Source organism: Watersipora subatra, chromosome 5 (assembly GCF_963576615.1).
Source record: "Watersipora subatra chromosome 5, tzWatSuba1.1, whole genome shotgun sequence".
Classification (NCBI taxonomy): domain Eukaryota; kingdom Metazoa; phylum Bryozoa; class Gymnolaemata; order Cheilostomatida; family Watersiporidae; genus Watersipora; species Watersipora subatra.
Window position 1 is genome coordinate 34909154 of NC_088712.1, and position 19414 is coordinate 34928567.

Here is a 19414-nt window from a genome sequence, read left to right on the forward strand (position 1 = left end):
CAGACAAGGGCTTTGTTTGCTTGTACTGAAGTCTTCTGGGAGTTTCCTCGAATATTTGTTTTCTCTGGGTATTCAGAGTAAGTACCAAGTCAGACATACACGTACAGGCACTGGTGTGAGTAAACAGTGGTGGTTAGCCTAAGGCAGAAGTCTCGAGGTCGCAGATCGATCTACCAGAAACCAAATTTAGTAATGAAGTAAAGCAGTATTTTTGGCTTTCAGCTTTATATTAAAATAATTATATTCATAACTCTATGGAAATCCTAGATAATCTCGATGATTACAGGTTGCTTGCTGGTTATTATATCCTAATCGAGTGTATATGGGACTGGTACTGGTGTATATGGGTATATATAGTGGGTATATTGGTTTATGACTTTTTAGCAACATTGTTGTTTGTTTTTTAAGAATATGTTATTTGGTGACAGCGAGACTAGCCATTAGAACTGCATGCCGTTTTCAACGATGAACTTACACAAAACCTCAGTAGATTTTATCAGAAAGTATCTGTATTTTCTATCGTTTGCGATTTCTTTTGTTGTTTTAGGTGATCTGAATGCCAGAATCTTTTAGGATTACAATCGAAAAAATTTGATCGCGATGGAAACGCTCATAAGAAAAATATGTGCAGAATGATGTCATTAGTTATTATATTGTTGCGTATAGTTGATATCGGCTACTGCGTTCATGTTGCAGTATTAGCTCTTAACAACTACATGTATAGAGGATGATGTCATTAGTTATTATATTGTTGCTACGTATAGTTGATATCGGCTACTGCGTTCATGTTGCAGTATTAGCTCTTAACAACTACATGTATAGAGGATGATGTCATTAGTTATTATATTGTTGCTACGTATAGTTGATATCGGCTACTGCGTTCATGTTGCAGTATTAGCTCTTAACAACTACATGTATAGAGGATGATGTCATTAGTTATTATATTGTTGCTACGTATAGTTGATATCGGCTACTGCGTTCATGTTGCAGTATCAGCTCTTAACAACTACATGTATAGAGGATGATGTCATTAGTTATTATATTGTTGCTACGTATAGTTGATATCGGCTACTGCGTTCATGTTGCAGTATTAGCTCTTAACAACTACATGTATAGAGGATGATGTCATTAGTTATTATATTGTTGCTACGTATAGTTGATATCGGCTACTGCGTTCATGTTGCAGTATTAGCTTTTAACAACTACATGTATAGAGGATGATGTCATTAGTTATTATATTGTTGCTACGTATAGTTGATATCGGCTACTGCGTTCATGTTGCAGTATTAGCTCTTAACAACTACATGTATAGAGGCCATAATCTCATGATCTAAACGTTTTAACTGCTATCAAGTTTTATCAATTTTAATCATAAAACATCTCGGCAGTCAGATTACCTCACACATCAACATCAATCACAAACGATAGCAAATACTGATATTTCTGATAAAATTTACTAAAATTGTTTGTAAGTTCTTCTGCAAGGCATATTTATTGTTGCATTGCAGAAATTATTATTACTTATTTCAATTTAACAAAAGACAAATTTAATTTAATTTACCGTAATTTGAACAAGTATGAACTTAAAAAAAGCAATAAGTCTTTTAATAATAACTTCAATTTTCAACATGAATGTACTATAAAAATTTCTTAGTCTGTAAGATAACGTGTTTTCAGCGTACCAACTAACATAGTGATAAGAAACTGGGTTATATGTGATCTCCCCTGGTTGCATAGAAATGCTCTGGTGAGCTTCTTCAAAGGGTAACAGTCGGTACCTAAAAGACGTCTTTGAAAGATGAATACACAGTGATTATGTTTGTTAGTTAAAAGAAATAGTCTCTGCTTCACCCTTACCCCTCTAATCCATTCTGTGACCTAAGGCTGATAACCATAGTTCTTAGATTATTTAGCTAGGTTGAGTTTACTTTATTCCTACAACAACTCTCAACCATGTGGGAGAGAATTGATTTTAAATTATTATGAATCATAGATATGTATTGTTACATCTCAGCGGTTTCCCACTTGTTCCGATTTATATTGTGATATCATTTACCTTTTGTGTTAGGCTGATTCTTTTTCTATTATGAGTTTGTAGCAGACATTGCTAAATATCCGCGTGTCCTGGATGAATTAGCTAATTGCTTCAGAAATGATATTAGTTAATGACATACTAAATTTGTTCATTGATTAGCGAATCTTATATCTTTACCAGATAAAATAAGTCTTCTAGTGCGTGCCATATAACTCCCGTCCAATAAGATTAGACGACACTCCCGTCCAATAAGATTAGATGACACTCCCGTCCAATAAGATTAAACGACACGCATCCGCTGGACTACTAATTGTTGAACAATTAATTTACACTAATTAGCAATCAAGTAAATTAAATATGTCTACTAAAACTCTTTACTTAATTATGTAATAATATTGTTAGTCAATAAAGGAATAATATAATTCTGTTAATTATATTAAAATCAATTGTTAGATTTAAGATTGGAGGTTCGATATCAGTTAAAGCCCAACTTTTGTGAGATGTTTCTTTATTACTTTCATCCGGCTGCAGAACAGAAACAATAATGTCTGCGTAAAATATTATATATATATAGTACTTTATTGGCAACAATTTCATTTCACAAATAAAAACGTTTTTCAAATTAGGCCATACAACAATAGTAAAACAAAAAAAAGGGAAAAAAGCAACAGTTAGCCATTAAAATTGAATAAATAGTCTGACAAATAGTGTTTAAAATGCCTTTCTCTGCTAAGAGAACAGATATTTAGTGGAAGATTGTTAAAGCAGCTGGCAATGACATTTTCAAAATGATTGTTAGTGATTGTATGCAATTTGTTCATATCACATAAGTTGAAATGAGTTAAGAACCTGTAATTGTCATGTAAAAAACGAGGACACAGTTTTGTTTTGATTAGCATTAAAATATAAATTTTTAAAATATAAATACATGTAAAATAAAGTAACTAAAATATAATATTGATGAATATATTTTTATGACTTTTGTAATGCCTTTTATATGTTTCTTTTATAAAATGGCCTGAAGCAGCTATTTTAATTAGTTATTATAACTTCACGATATTATTATTATTGTAGGTGTTAAAGGTACATGCTTTAAAACGCTCATTCTATGCTAATGTTGTGGATAGTCCATTTTTTACTGTGGCAACAAATTTATTTTTCTATGAACCTATTAAATGATTAATAATTAATTACAGGATAATTAAATCATTTGTAATTATATATAAGTTAATTAATTTATTAATAATTTTCACGGCTCCTTATCACCATTTTACAAACATTCAAAGCAAAAAATCATTGCATATGTATAGCCTCGGCTCCCAGCTTCCAATGCTCTTGCGTAGTTGAGCTCCTACAATTTTCTGTAGATTTTAGCATATCTCTGTATATACCTTGCAGAAAAATGGCATCCTACATCGTGCTGCTAACTAGTGTATTAATCTCTTTTGCTGCCTCTGCTGCCGGTATGTCAGTCAGCAATGAAGACTACATCCTAAACAAGATTATGGAAAGCTTCGACAGGCAACAAGCTGAGAAACGAGGAAGTGATGAACTGAAGGTCAATTTTGAAGGTCAGTGTTGAGCGTTTTCTATATAATAGCTTGTGCATCGGACTTTTTAGGGAATAAAGTTTTAATTAGACACTAAATAACAAGAAAATAAGTAGGACAACTCTCGATATAATCAGTTGCATTGGTGCGTAATATTCGTTATTTGTTGCTGTGTGATAATAAAAATGTTGCTTTCACTAAACACTTTACAATGACATAAAATTTTACTGTTGCAATATTTATTTTTCAGAAAAATAACAAGTGTTAGTCTTATAGTACTTGGTAACATGATAGAAACAACAGCAACAAGTCTCAACAAGTCTATGAGTGCTTATTCATTGCATGCCATAGGAACACAGACTAGCATGCGATTAATATCTTGTGTACTTTCTAATTTACTTCAATTTGATCAAAAGCCTAATCAACGGCTGAAAGATTTGTATAGTTGAAGTAGCCCCAGATTACAGTATGTTCCAAATGCCTTGAAAAATTCAGTACAATTATTTAAGTTTTGCAGAGATATGATAATTAATATATAATAATACTCCTGCTGATAGCCTTCAGCTTTAAACATCAAGCATAAAAACAGTAAAACTCTGTTATCAGAAAATTAACACATCGCTTGCAAAAGGCTAAGTTCACATGAGAGTTATCTTCTCTCAGCATCTTTCTGCAAGTACGTCTAGTAGGTCATTAAAGGTATAGATGAGGGCAGTGAGCATCTTTTCACAAGGAGTACAGCTAATGAATGGAGTGCAGTGTATGGTTGAATATCCTAATATTAGATCAGACTGTAGTTTGTTAGGCCCGGCACATACTGTAAGAATTATATTCACTTTTGGCTCTACGCTGCTGATGCCTCAAACTGACAGCATTTTACCCTGTTATCAGGGTAAAACCCAAACTCAAACGTTCAACAAACTTTAAATACTTGGTTTCCTTGAACATTTTGCTTTTTCATAATTTAAACTCGGCTTTTATTTGTAGTCTAAACAATTTTTGCATTATAGCTTTTGTTTCTAATATCAGAAATTATTCAAAGGGGACAACAAAAGCACTTCTTTTTTATATGTGAGCAGAACTCAATGTTTATCATGGTTTCTTTTCTTGACATGGGAAGATAACTCTTTAGTCTAGTTCAGCCATTATACTCACTAAATGCGACTCGCTGTACAATAAGTTGTAGTAATATTTATTTATAGTTAACTCTTTATATATGAAGTCAATCAGAGTTAAACCGGAACAGTTAATCTGTTCCTATACTTGCCTAGTATGTAGCGACTGTCATGTGTTGAAGGTAATACTTATATAAAAATATATTCTATATGGTTTAATTCGGCTCAACAATAAATACGTAATTAAAAAATATTAAAACAACTGATTTTCACAACTATGTAAAATCTAAATACAAAAACTTAAACTATTTTAAAAACAAACTTACTTTTATATTTTTTATATTATATTTTTTACTTATAAAATTGTAATGATTCAAAAATAATTTTCATCATACGTTAAAATTCATCTGCATGTCAAGATAAGTATTTGCTCAAATTTTATGTTGCGTATTACAAACTTTGTATGTAGAGGTTTGACAGCGTGTTTCCTCGCTTATCACCATTCTTCATTAGTTTACCATAAAAGCTGCTCATCGATGGGATGAACAGGAATCACTGAACTTCAGTTCTTTGTTGTAGCAGAGGGTCTGATTGGTAATTGTTTTTGTTCCCCACGTTAGTGCTTTGTAATACTAAAATGTTCATTGTGGGTTAGTACTCTTTGTGAGTTACTAGTGGTATAGTATTAGTCATTAGTCATCAGTCTTTATAAGCTAATACTTTTGAAAGTGTAACTACTACTAGTAACTAATCATTATGATTTACTTTGCGCGTTGCTACTATTTATTTGTTAAGCCTTTATACCTACTGTATGTTGAACAAGAGCTGCTTCACTTGATGCTTTAGTAAATGCTGACAGTTATGCTGCTCCAACTTATTAGTAATATATGTTTCTCAACCAGTTTTTGGAAAACAAAGCCATAGCAGACATGAAAATAAAATGCTTTAAGGGATTTCTGCAAACAAAAAGTTTGCAGAATAACTACGGGGCTGTCTGTTTATGATGAGTAAAAAGTGGGCGGGTGGCTGTTGACAGGGTAGTCGTAATATTGAACAGGTGACAGGTAGCTTATAAAAATGGCAATCTAAGTGACGGCTGACAGGTGGTAGATAAAAATTTGCACGTGACAGTTGAAAAGTGTAAATGAGAAATGACAGGTGAGTGATCGCCTGTCATTGGTAAATGATAGTTGACAAGTGATGACAAGTGGCGGTCTGATGACTCAGTCTGTGTCTGAATATGGAAAAGCTAGACAAAGTAGCAACATTGATTGGCAAGGTACATGCTGCCGGCAAGGTACATGCTGCCGTTAGTTTTTAGAAAATTTAATTTTTCAGATGTGAAATGTATGGCAATTTTCAAACTAAATTAAGCAATTATGACGCGCAGCAGCGCACAGAGATGTCACAATAAATGTAAATAATTTTAATAGTAACATATCAACAACTATTTAGTTATCATAAACAAGGTCAATAGCAAAAATGATAACGCTAGTAATATTTGCTTGCAAGATACTCTTAAGAACTCTGTAGTAACGTTGTTCTGTGCATAAGAAGGAATATGAAAATCTCCTCTCATCATGTTGTCTTCCATTAAATCTGAGTGAGGGGTATATTCTCATGATGTGCAACGGCTGAGCTTCATGAAATTTATTAAACAATAACGTGAAGTTTTTTCACCTCTTTCCGTAAAATGTTAGTCAAAGGTACAGAATTAATTTGACTTTTATTAATATGACTTTGACTTAGAATGGATTCAATAAACTGGTTTAACATTCTTGCTTATTGATGAACAACTGTAATCTTTGAAGATGGCCAAACATAAATCATACATAACATCATAGCAATGAAAAAGCTTACAAGATATATAAATTTTATATTCAGAGATTCATTTATCAGAATGTTGATAATGTCAAAATAACGCTCTTTGCATGTTTAGGTAAATGTCCCATAAAAATATTTTTACCGTGCGCTATTACAGCTTAGCAGTGTTAGCGCAGATGAATGTTTAATATTTGCAAAAATTGTATTTCTTTCTTGTAGAAAACAAAGTAATTAATTGTTCTAATATTTAAGTTTTCTTTTTAAGGTAGCGTTTATCAGTCATTACAAAGGTTTGTTCATTTTGGGTGGAATAATCAAAACAGTAAGAATTAAAGGGAGACAATTTCCAGTTTTAGGGCAAAGTTAATTATGGATCACTCATTACATCATCATTTGAAAGGTGAAACAAAATGTGAACGACTCATTTCCTCAACACACCTGATCATGGTTGACATTTGAATCTCCGATAAGCAGACAGAAGGTGGGCCCTTCGGGAATCACTTGTTGGCTAGTATAGCTATTCCTTGTAGAATCGGTATTGCCGCTGCTCTGCTACACACGACGAGGTCATTATAATCGTAGTGTGTGCATATGGAGATTTTTTTATTAGCTTTTCAAGAGGGAAGCATACAAGCATCAGCATTGTTTGCTAGCAATCATACACAAGAGGGCAGCGGCAGGTGCTGTTAGTAAGATGTCCCGTAAGGTTTCATGCTTGGAACTTGGACTTAAATCACAACCAGTGCAAACACAGTTACCGTCAACCAAGCTTGTCGTAATACGTTACAGCAATGGGATGAGAGTGGTTGTGTCTATAGTTTCATTGTGACTCGTACTCATGATAACAAAGTATAGAAATCGGTCAGATTGATAGACTTTTATACAGGTTCATAAGGAGAGTAGACTAGTCGTACATATATTGCTTGCCAATAGAACAAGGGGTGGATAACTTGGTCATATATATATTGCTTGTCAATAGAACAAGGGGTGGATAACTTGGTCGTACATATATTGCTTGTCAATAGAACAAGCGGTGGATAACTTGCTCGTACATATATTGCTTGTCAATAGAACAAGGGGTGGATAACTTGGTCGTACATATATTGCTCGTCAATAGAACAAAGGGTGGATAACTTAGTCATACATATATTGCTTGTCAATAGAACCAGGGGTGGATAACTTGGTCATATATATATTGCTTGTCAATTGAACAAGGGGTGGATAACTTGGTCGTACATATATTGCTCGTCAATAGAACCAGGGGTGGATAACTTGGTCATATATATATTGCTTGTCAATAGAACAAGGGGTGGATAACTTGGTCGTACATATATTGCTTGTCAATAGAACAAGGGGTGGATAACTTGGTCGTACATATATTGCTCGTCAATAGAACAAGGGGTGGATAACTTAGTCGTACATATATTGCTTGTCAATAGAACAAGGGGTGGATAACTTGATCGTACATATATTGCTTGTCAATTGTGCAAGGGGTGGATAACTTGGTTGTATATATATAGCTTTTCAATAGAACAAGGGGTGGATAACTTGATCGTACATATATTGCTTGTCAATTGTGCAAGGGGTGGATAACTTGGTTGTATATATATAGCTTTTCAATAGAACAAAGGGTGGATAACTTGGTCGTACATAAACTGTTCGCCATTAGGACTGGGGGTAGATAAACTGGTCATAGGTTAGTTTTCACGATGAGCAATAAATGAAATTGTTATAATTGCATTGACTGGGAATCATTAAAGATCGTTGGAATTAAATTTACTTTGATGGCCAGTAAACCAAAATTTATTGCCGACAATAATTTACAACAGCTCTTTGACATGCCCGTGATGACTACCTTATGCAACAAAGGTCATGCAAAGGTCATGCAAACAAACAAACAACGAAGGTCAGTCAACCGAGTCACAGTTTACACAGCTGATTTGTTGACAGCGATTGTTGGTCAATCCATGCAGTCGATCATTTGATGCTGTTAGTTAACCTGTCATTAGTCTGCTACCACTGTAAACACATTGAATAAAGTTAATCAGTCAAAAAAATCGGCCAATTGAAAAGGTAGTGCGTAGACATAGTTGGCCATTTGCTACAATCAATGCCTTGAGAAAGTCTGTCAGGCGGACCAGCATCGCTCAAGCCTACTTATGAGTTCTTCTTTACATGTGAGAGCCTTGATTAACTATTGATAGCGGATAATTCTATAAGCAAATAAATAGAACTATAGTTAGTGTTTACTTGCGGCAGCATGTTTGTGAGGTAAGCGGATAAGTGCTCATTTACCTGAGAGGGATGTAATTTATTATTACCAAGAGCAGAACTTCAAGAGATACAATATCATCTCTAGAGCCAGAAAAATACATCTCTATGTCACTGAGGCAATTCAATAATTACGTGACAATTCCCTAGGAAATTCTTATTTCCTTTAACAATTTCCGAGAATCCTGTTAGAGGTAATAAATAGCATTTGATAACTCGGTAGTTTGGAGTTGTCTCCCCATGCTAGTATGCGAGGGAAACAACCAATCCAGTCAAGTGAAAGATTTTATCTACCACACAAACTTATACTGACCAAGGTGTGACCTTTATGACCTTTTCTATTTGAGCTCCTCTACATGCCGTAATTAGAGATAAACATATTTTACAGTTGCGTTTCACTTATTCTCTGCGCTTTACGTGCACACATTACTATCTCTTGCGCCTGTCTCAGGGTACTAGTAGCGGTACTCTATAGTATTCTCTATTTATATGGTATTAAAGTAAAAATTGCTAGCCACAAAATCAGTAGTTTGGCACATGAGTTAACACTGATACAGTTATATTCAAGCTATGACAGTTCAACACCTCAAACCTTTAAATAGAAGATAAATATCATTCATTTTATCTTCATTTATTCTCTTATGTAGATGGTATCTCTTTCCATCTCTTTCATGAGTTGTATTGGCTATAATAGCTCAGGCTAATCTTTGGAGATCTACAGGAAGAGATACACATAGATGTAGAATCTGAAATTCATGTCATCACAAGTGCCGTTCCTGTTGAAAAAAAACTAACTCATTTTTTTGTCTCGCATGCACAATCTCTCCAACATATGTATGCGTGAAAGTTTTTTGTTTCTGGCGGTAGAAATGTTTGCCCCTCCAGTTGCCTGTTCGTGATAGTCATCAGGGAAACGTAAGATAAATGCAAAAATACTTTGGAGTGTGGATAAAAATAAACATTTTAATGGTTGTAGTACCAGATGGCTCTATGTGACCTCAGAGGCGTTGGGTTCAGATCAAGTTTAAAGAGGTCACAGATGATAGGTCATATAAGTTCACTGTGATTGGACAATTGGTGATACTAACTACAGATTTTATAAAACTGTGCTGCTAAGAATAATAAGGCAGCACAGTGAATAGGCGTTATCACGGTGTAGCAGAGGCACTCTGTACTGCTGAGATAGACAACTCTGGCAGATAACCTGAGGCAGGCAATCGCAACCACTTCAGTCAGTAACCTTCCATTGCAAGAGTATTATTGAGTTGTGAAAGGTGGGAGTGGATAACTCTATTGTTGCCTCAGTCATCATGACACTTTCAATTGATCAACCACTTCTACATCTTACATACTAGTCACAAAAATATAAAGTCCACTCAAAGTAAGTAGAAGTGACGGTGAAGTAACGGGTTAGTGGATCAAACCCTGCTACACGTATTTTAGGAAGGCCATCCATGACAACCCTTCAAGGTCCAAACACTTTAATGTCATGAGGAGGGGGGAGATATCGATGGTTTGTGTCTAAACACACTTGATCGATTTACCTGCAAGCGATATCGTGGGTACACTCACAAACTGCTAATAAAATTCTGTATTATGAATTTCTTCCAAGTTGTTAACAAATTTAGGTAAGTCAATATGGCAACAACGTAAACAACTTCCACTTTTGTTATTAGGTCTATCTCATTTTCACGGATTGTACACTACAAAAGCATAAGAAAAATCGATTCTTGTACTTTTAACAGTAATATTTTACAATTTTTATATATGGTTTACTTTATTGTAGCTTTTTATGTTTAATATATTAAATATTTACCATTCGCAAGATGGTCAACTTGCGCAACGATTGACTCCAAATGTTGGTTTTCAACTAAGATTTTTTGTAACTTTTGTGTGTTATGTCCATAGATATATATACCTAGATTGGCCAATAATAGCTATTCCCATCGGTTGCCTTGTCAGACTTAAATAGCACGACGTAACGTCATTGTATTGTACCTCATGCTTGACTGCACTCTTATTAACAATGGAGCTCATCAGGAGAAGTTGACAAAATCACATTTATTTTCACATAAAAACCTTCTTGGATACATAATCCATTAAACTAAAGCAATTATGTGATAATATCGGATAACCACCATAGATTAAAACTAAAAAAGCTATGAATTGTTGCACACAAATCGTGAGCGATCAGGGCTTTATTTGCCACCCTCTCTTATCCCCATTTTCTCTTTTCCCTTTCTCCAAAGAAGAAGTGAGAAGGGGAAAAGAGAGAAGGGGGAAAGGAGAGGCGGGGCAAATAGCCCACCCACTCAAAGAGCCAGACCCTGGCTAGGTAAATAGACTAAAATATTGCTGAACTAAACATGACTAAATATGATGAGTATGCAAGTATGTCTTAAGTCAAAAATGAGACAGAATGATTATTTTACAGCTGGCTATGTAGCTGGCTACTAGGTCACCAAAGCTGAAATGTAATGATTGTATCACTAGCATCGTAGATGTTACCAACTATGATGTAAACCAAGCAACGAATTCCCTAATCACAGTTAAGAATCGTGGTGGCTTGACTTTGTCTTCGCCTGCGGTGATTGAAGTTTGCAACCAGTGAGAAAGCGACTGAGAGTGTTGCTTAGTAGTGCTGGATTGGTGAAAAACTTTCCAAGGCTAGCACTAATTGCCACCATGGAAAAGTTGCTGAGATTCAACATCATGCTATTGTTTATGTGTAATCATCAATCTAGTAGCCTAGCTCGTGAGATAGCAAAGAGATATATTTCGATTAGGGCGCATTATGAAGCTAAGAATAGAGCTGGCACGGGTAGCTCGTCTGGTCTTGACCCACCTCTGGGCAGGTCAGAGATGCCTGGGTCGGGCCACCTGACCCTCGGGTCTTCCTATACAAAGACATGGGTAGGTTTATGGCTAAACAACAGTGGTTGTATATCGCTTTTTAAGTGCGATTGAAATTGAGTCGCATATAGTCCTAGAGCGGAAGGACCAGGCGAAATAAAACAAGGTGAGTCAAGACTATATTTTTACGTCTGCGACAATAATTTTTGGACTATAGGTTTCACAACGTTTTTCGGCAAGAAATAATCAACATGTCGGTGGTCTGGGAGTTCATGAAGAAGCCAGTCACGAAAGGGAAATACCAAGTTATTTGTACAATATGCAAAAGTAAGTTGAAGGTTGACTTGCAACAAAATTCACATTACAATTATTTGGTATCATAAGATTCACCATGTCTTACTCTGTTGTGTTCTAGATGTGAAATATATGGGAATGTGATTACAAGCTCTTAAAAGCTAAAAAACGAACAGTTAATCGCAGCCACACGAGACCGCCGTAGTTTGGATTTGCTTTCCAAAACGGCTCAAATGGGCTGTATTTGTTACAGGATGGTTTCTGTTTACACTTTCATGCGACCTCATTCGTCAAAATATTTTCACAAATATAGTTCACAAATTCAATAAAACCATGTCTATTGTTCTTACGTCTGTTTTATCGTCATTGTAATGCTGTCACTTTTAGCACTGATATCTTATAACTTACCGTAAAAAATCGTTAAACTTTTTAACCTTAGCTCGAAGAAGTACATATCATTGTCTAATAATTATGACGAGCCTGTATGTCACCTGTGATAATCGAAAAATGCTGCAAAAATTATTTTCAAAGTATTGGGTCACGTGATCAGATTACGACTTGACAATTGAATAATGCCGAAACAAAACTGTAAAGTAGTGAACATCTATATTTGATACGGGGTATTCGGTGAAACCCGAAGTGTTTGTCATAAACTAGTGCTACGATAAGTTTCATATTGAGCTTTTTATTGGCTTTTCAATTCTTGTGAGAACATCACGTGACAAGACGATAATCAAACTGTAATGACCACGTCAGATAAATAGATTCCAATCTACGGCGGCTTTTTTTTTTAGCTTTTAAGAGCTTGTAATAACATTTCCACGTATTTGACACCTACAACACAACAGAGTAAGGCATTTACAACGAGGGCATCCTGAGGAACTTAAAAGCGCGTCTAAGAACCTTCAATCCAGCAAATTTATTTTATTTTTAGTTTCTTTCACTAATACCAGAAGTTTTAGGGAAGTGTTGGATTTTTGCTTTCCACTATGCTGGGTTATTCATTTCTATATTTGTAAAGTATTTCTTAACTAATCTCTTGTTGATTATAATAGCTGTTGAAAATAAAATCTGTAATAAAAAACTAGCCAAATCATGCCATTAGTCTATCACCTATTGAATAGCATTGATCCACCAATGTCTAGTCATAAATTGTAGATTGCATCTTTAAACCAAGCCACAAAATATAATTATTGGTGTGATAATGGTTTCTTTTATCTTAGTTTATTGATGTAACAACATTAGGCTGTAATATAACCATCTCTTAACCTTAAATGAATAAAAAATCGTGCGCCGTGCTGAACCGGTCCGACCCGATCTTGGCCCTCATTGCTGACCCTGAGTCTGGTCTGACCCTGCATTCCTTGATCTCGTTCCAGCTCTAGCTAAGAAAGCCATTGATTCCATTTCCCTGATCAGATCAAAACTTCACAGGCTCATCATATTTAGTCATGTTTAGTTCAGCATGATATTGGTCTATTCACCTAGCCAGGGTCTGGCGCTTCGGGTGGGTGAGCTATTTGCCCCCCTCTCCTTTCCCCCTTCTCTCTTTTCTCGTTCTCACTTCTTCTTTGGGGAAGGGGAAAAGAGAGAATGGGGATTGGAGAGGGTGGCAAATAAAGCCCTGATGGCTCATGATTTGTGTGCAACATTTCATAGCTTTTATACTTTTAATCTATGGTGGTTATCAGATATTATCACAGAACCGCTTTAGTTTACTGGATTTTGTATCTAAGAAGGTTTTAATGTGAAAATAAATGTGATTTTGTCATCTTCTCCTGGTGAGCTCCATTGTTAATAAGAGTGCAGTCAAGCATGAGGTACAAAACAATGACGTTACGTCTGCTATTTAAGTCTGACAGGCTTTTTTCCCTATTGGCCAATCTAGGTTTATATATCTATGGTTATGTCGTACAGATATGGGAGTGCTTTTATCAAATTTATGAACAATTTTGTGTTCGTTCTGATGATGCTTCAATCGTACAAAATAGAAAAAAGTTGCTGCTGTACGCTGGTGAACATCGATAAGAAATAATTACCTGCTATAAAAATCAATTGGAAAAAACCAACCAATCGAAATGCATCTTGCTAGCTATAAAGGGATGAGAATGTCTAGCGGTATCGTTGTGAACGAGCTCGCTGAGCGGGTTCTAGCACCACGCATCGGGATATTGCGCTAAATATCACCTAGCGTGTTTTCACCTTTAGAAACACCTGAGAAAGGCTATATGAAACTACCTCAGTGAGAGGTGGTTTCAGTAAGTTCGCGTCATTAAGAGTTAGTTTTAGTAAGTTCACATCAGTAAGAGTTAGTTTTAGTAAGTTCACATCAGTAAGAGTTAGTTTTAGTTAGTTCACATCATTAAGAGTTAGTTTTAGTAAGTTCACATTAGTAAGAGTTAGTTTTAGTAAGTTCACATTAGTAAGAGTTAGTTTTAGTAAGTTCACATCAGTAAGAGTTAGTTTTAGTAAGTTCACATTAGTAAGAGTTAGTTTTAGTAAGTTCACATTAGTAAGAGTTAGTTTTAGTAAGTTCACATCAGTAAGAATTAGTCTTAGTAAGTTCACATTATTAAGAGTTAGTTTTAGTAAGTTCACATTAGTAAGAATTAGTTTTAGTAAGTTCACATCAGTAAGAATTAGTTTTAGTAAGTTCACATTAGTAAGAGTTAGTTTTAGTAAGTTCACATCAGTAAGAGTTAGTTTTAGTAAGTTCACATCAGTAAGAGTTAGTTTTAGTAAGTTCACATTAGTAAGAGTTAGTTTTAGTAAGTTCACATTAGTAAGAGTTAGTTTTAGTAAGTTCACATTAGTAAGAGTTAGTTTTAGTAAGTTCACATTAGTAAGAGTTAGTTTTAGTAAGTTCACATTAGTAAGAGTTAGTTTTAGTAAGTTCACATTAGTAAGAGTTAGTTTTAGTAAATTCACATCAGTAAGAGTTAGTCTTAGTAAGTTCAAATTAGTAAGAGTTAGTTTTAGTAAGTTCACATCAGTAAGAGTTAGTCTTAGTAAGTTCACATTATTAAGAGTTAGTTTTAGTAAGTTCACATTAGTAAGAGTTAGTCTTAGTAAGTTCACATTCTTAAGAGTTAGTTTTAGTAAGTTCACATTAGTAAGAGTTAGTCTTAGTAAGTTCACATTAGTAAGAGTTAGTTTTAGTAAGTTCACATTATTAAGAGTTAGTTTTAGTAAGTTCACATCATTAAGAGTTAGTTTTAGTAAGTTCACATTAGTAAGAGTTAGTCTTAGTAAGTTCACATTATTAAGAGTTAGTTTTAGTAAGTTCACATTAGTAAGAGTTAGTTTTAGTAAGTTCACATTAGTAAGAGTTAGTTTTAGTAAGTTCACATCATTAAGAGTTAGTTTTAGTAAGTTCACATTAGTAAGAGTTAGTTTTAGTAAGTTCACATTAGTAAGAGTTAGTTTTAGTAAGTTCACATTAGTAAGAGTTAGTTTTAGTAAGTTCACATCAGTAAGAGTTAGTCTTAGTAAGTTCACATTATTAAGAGTTAGTTTTAGTAAGTTCACATCAGTAAGAGTTAGTTTTAGTTAGTTCACATCAGTAAGAGTTAGTTTTAGTAAGTTCACATTAGTAAGAGTTAGTTTCAGTAAGTTCGCGTCATTAAGAGTTAGTTTCAGTAAGTTCACATTAGTAAGAGTTAGTTTTAGTAAGTTCACATCATTAAGAGTTAGTCTTAGTAAGTTCACATTAGTAAGAGTTAGTTTTAGTAAGTTCACATTAGTAAGAGTTAGTCTTAGTAAGTTCACATTCTTAAGAGTTAGTTTTAGTAAGTTCACATTAGTAAGAGTTAGTCTTAGTAAGTTCACATTAGTAAGAGTTAGTTTTAGTAAGTTCACATTATTAAGAGTTAGTTTTAGTAAGTTCACATCATTAAGAGTTAGTTTTAGTAAGTTCACATTAGTAAGAGTTAGTCTTAGTAAGTTCACATTATTAAGAGTTAGTTTTAGTAAGTTCACATTAGTAAGAGTTAGTTTTAGTAAGTTCACATTATTAAGAGTTAGTTTTAGTAAGTTCACATCAGTAAGAGTTAGTTTTAGTTAGTTCACATCAGTAAGAGTTAGTTTTAGTAAGTTCGCATTAGTAAGAGTTAGTTTCAGTAAGTTCGCGTCATTAAGAGTTAGTTTTAGTAAGTTCACATTAGTAAGTGTTAGTTTTAGTAAGTTAATGGCGTATAGTTGCAAAGAGCATAACACCGTAACTTGAACACAAAAGCCAACATCAACTATCATAATGATAACAACTAGTGATGTCTTTTTTGCACGTATTAGATTGATTAGGGTTCAGGGGCAGATACCGATTTGGGATGTGAGATATACGGGATTACCTCGGAGTGAGAGGGCAGCATTTGTATACAGCATAATATACAGCATTTGTGACAGATCTTGTAGTCTAGGGTGTGGGCACTCCTTCAAATGTCAATATTGTGTCTGCTTCACTCGCTGTAGGCAGACTCTGTATGATTTTAGAAGCTTCATTTACCTGTCCAAGCATTGCTGAAAACAAACTCTAGAATAACTTAAGTTGGAATTATGCAATTTAAATCCGGAATAATACAATTTGGAATTGCTTTCAATATTAGAATTTCAACAAAAAGTCGACATCTTAAATTGGTTTTCAGGCGTAATAATGGCGTGCAACCTTGAACTGGCTGAAGGCATCCAGTTTAAGGGTGAATGTCATTGTGTCTGTTTTTGTGTTTAAGCAAAATACAAAATTGACTTATCTGGTTTTGATGAATCGTTGCCTAAAGTAAAAAATAATTTATTTTTAAATATATCTGAACACGGATGGCTTCAAATCAACAAGTATCGATCCTAAACAAAGATTACAGTCTCTACATTAGTTTATGAACCTTTTTCACAGACGTGTGTATGTAGGTAGAATGGAGCAGTCAGCATTGACAGCAAAACCAGCTTCTTTTAACACCCTCTAAGGTCACCCCACCATATTACGTCAGAGAGACCGCTCTTTACACCTGACAGCAGGCTATGATGTAGTTGAACTCCTCTGGGATAAGTAACCTATCAGCTATATAAAAACCAAGCCAATAGATTTTTTGCTTATAATAGCTCGCACATACAGTCAAACATAGACTTAATATGACCTGTGATTACTGATACTTCTAAAAATTATATAAAATATTTTTCTAGACTTTTTAACAACTAAATTTTAAAATATGATTTAAAATTTTTGGAGGCTTGAGAATTGTTTATGAAAAGATTTTTTTTATAAAAGCCAAAAAAAAAGCTGGTAGGAATAAAAATTACGACTTGAAATTAATTAAAGATTTAAATTGTTATCTAGTGTGAGTTATAGTAAGTAATAGTAAGTTAGAGTAAGTTATAGTAAGTTATGGTAAGTAATAGTAAGTCATAGTAAGTAATAGTAAGTCATAGTAAGTCATAGTAAGTTAGAGTAAGTAATAGTAAGTTATAGTAAGTTAGAGTAAGTAATAGTAAGTTATATCAAGTAATAGTGAGTTATAGTAAGTTAGAGTAAGTTATAGTAAGTCATAGTAAGTTAGAGTAAGTAATAGTAAGTAATAGTAAGTTATATCAAGTAATAGTGAGTTATAGTAAGTTAGAGTAAGTTATAGTAAGTCATAGTAAGTTAGAGTAAGTAATAGTAAGTAATAGTAAGTTATATCAAGTAATAGTAAGTTATAGTAAGTTAGAGTAAGTAATAGTAAATTATATCAAGTAATAGTGAGTTATAGTAAGTTAGAGTAAGTAATAGTAAGTTATATCAAGTAATAGTGAGTTATAGTAAGTTATAGTGAGTTATAGTAAGTTATAGTAAGTTATAATAAGTACGTTTTTATTATCAAACCTCTACATCTCTGTTTGGATGTTAATAAGTAACATTAAAAACTTCTTTTACTGATAATTGCTTTGTTAATTTAGTTTTTCAACACAATTTAAGTTTTTATATTTGTTTTGTTACATGTATTTACAGATTTTATATAACGCATATATATGCATTATATATACATATATTGGTTTTAATTTTATATCTAGTTGTTTGAAACATTTATTTTTTCTTAGCTCTGAAGTGAATTTGAAAAACATACAAAGTTTGCTACAACATACGGCAGGTCGTTGTATGTTTATGGTTTTGGTTACGTATTATCTACATTCTCTAAAATAGGAGACAATTTCTTCATAATTTTTTGAACATCAGCCGACAATAAAAAGGTTACAATCGAACTTTTGGTCGAGGCAAATCGTTTAACATGAGCCCCTTCTCATCATGTTTCTAAAAATTAGAAATCATTAAAAATAAAATTTAAAACGAGTGAAGTTAAGATCATCGAATCTCAATATTCATTTATAAAGTACTCGTCAATAAGTTGCTAGAAGATTACAATAGATTTTCCATTAATAAACTTGCATCATATGGGATCATATTCATCGATAGCATAACTGTTCGTTTTTGAGCTTTTAAGAGCTTGTAATCACATTTCCACATATTTGGCACCTACAACACAACAGAGTAAGACATGGTGAATCTTTTAATACCAAATAACTGTAATGTGAATTTTGTTGCGAGTCAACTTTTCAATTATATCTGTCAACATTCATACGATAAACCACCTGGGGGAAACTCCACATTATAACACAGAGTATATTCCAGTGCTGTGCTATCTTTTTTCTAACACTCTCAAAGGTTGACTTGCAACAAAATTCACATTACAGTTTTTTGATATCAAAAGATTCACTGTGTCTGACTCTGCTGTCTTGGAGGTGCAAAATATGTGAAAATGTGGTTACAAGCTCTTAAAAGCTCAAAAACGAACAGACAATCGCTGCCATCACAAAACTGCTGTAGATAAGAATCCCTTTCCAAACTGGCTCAAATGGGACGTAGTTGAACATGATGGCGTCTGTTTACACTTTCACGCAACCTCATTCGTCGAAATATTTTCACAAATATACTTCACGCATTCAATAAAACCATATCTATTGTCCTTACACGTCTATTTCATCATCATTGTAACTCTTTCACTTTGAGCACTGATATCTCAAAACCTACCGTAAAAATTTGTTTAATTTTTTTAACCATAGCCCAAAGGTGTGCATATTATCTTCTGACAAACACGGCGAGCCTGTTGGCCGCCTGTGATAGTTGAAAAATGCCGCAGAAATTGTTCATGCTATTTGGCAGGATGTATGGGTCACATGATCAGATTGCAACTACATGATTAGACCAGGCAGAAACGATACTGTGAAGTAGCGAACATTTATATTTGATACAGGCTTTCCAGTATAGCCCAAAGTATTTGTCATAAACTAGTGCTACGAGACGTTTAATATTAAGCCTTTTATTGGCCTTCCATTTCATGTGATAACATCAAGTGTCAAAACAATAACCAAACTGTTGGAGTACGCCAACCAAATAAAGAGATTCCAAACTACGGTGCTTTTGTGATAGCTGCGATTAGCTGTTCGCT

The 19414-nt window shown here is 34.0% G+C and overlaps 2 protein-coding genes across 2 annotated transcripts in view; both read left to right on the plus strand.

Annotated features, from left to right (window-relative positions):
• The window catches only part of LOC137396932 (uncharacterized), a 133941-nt gene that overhangs the window by 65038 nt on the left and 49489 nt on the right, over positions 1 to 19414 (plus strand). The gene's annotated exons all lie outside the window — the stretch shown is intronic.
• The window catches only part of LOC137396651 (paramyosin-like), a 66978-nt gene that overhangs the window by 6019 nt on the left and 41545 nt on the right, over positions 1 to 19414 (plus strand). The window contains exon 2 of the mRNA XM_068082968.1: positions 3434 to 3606. Within this exon, the coding sequence (XP_067939069.1) occupies positions 3438 to 3606 (169 nt within the window). The 5' untranslated portion in view covers positions 3434 to 3437. The remainder of the gene's footprint in view (positions 1 to 3433; positions 3607 to 19414) is intronic.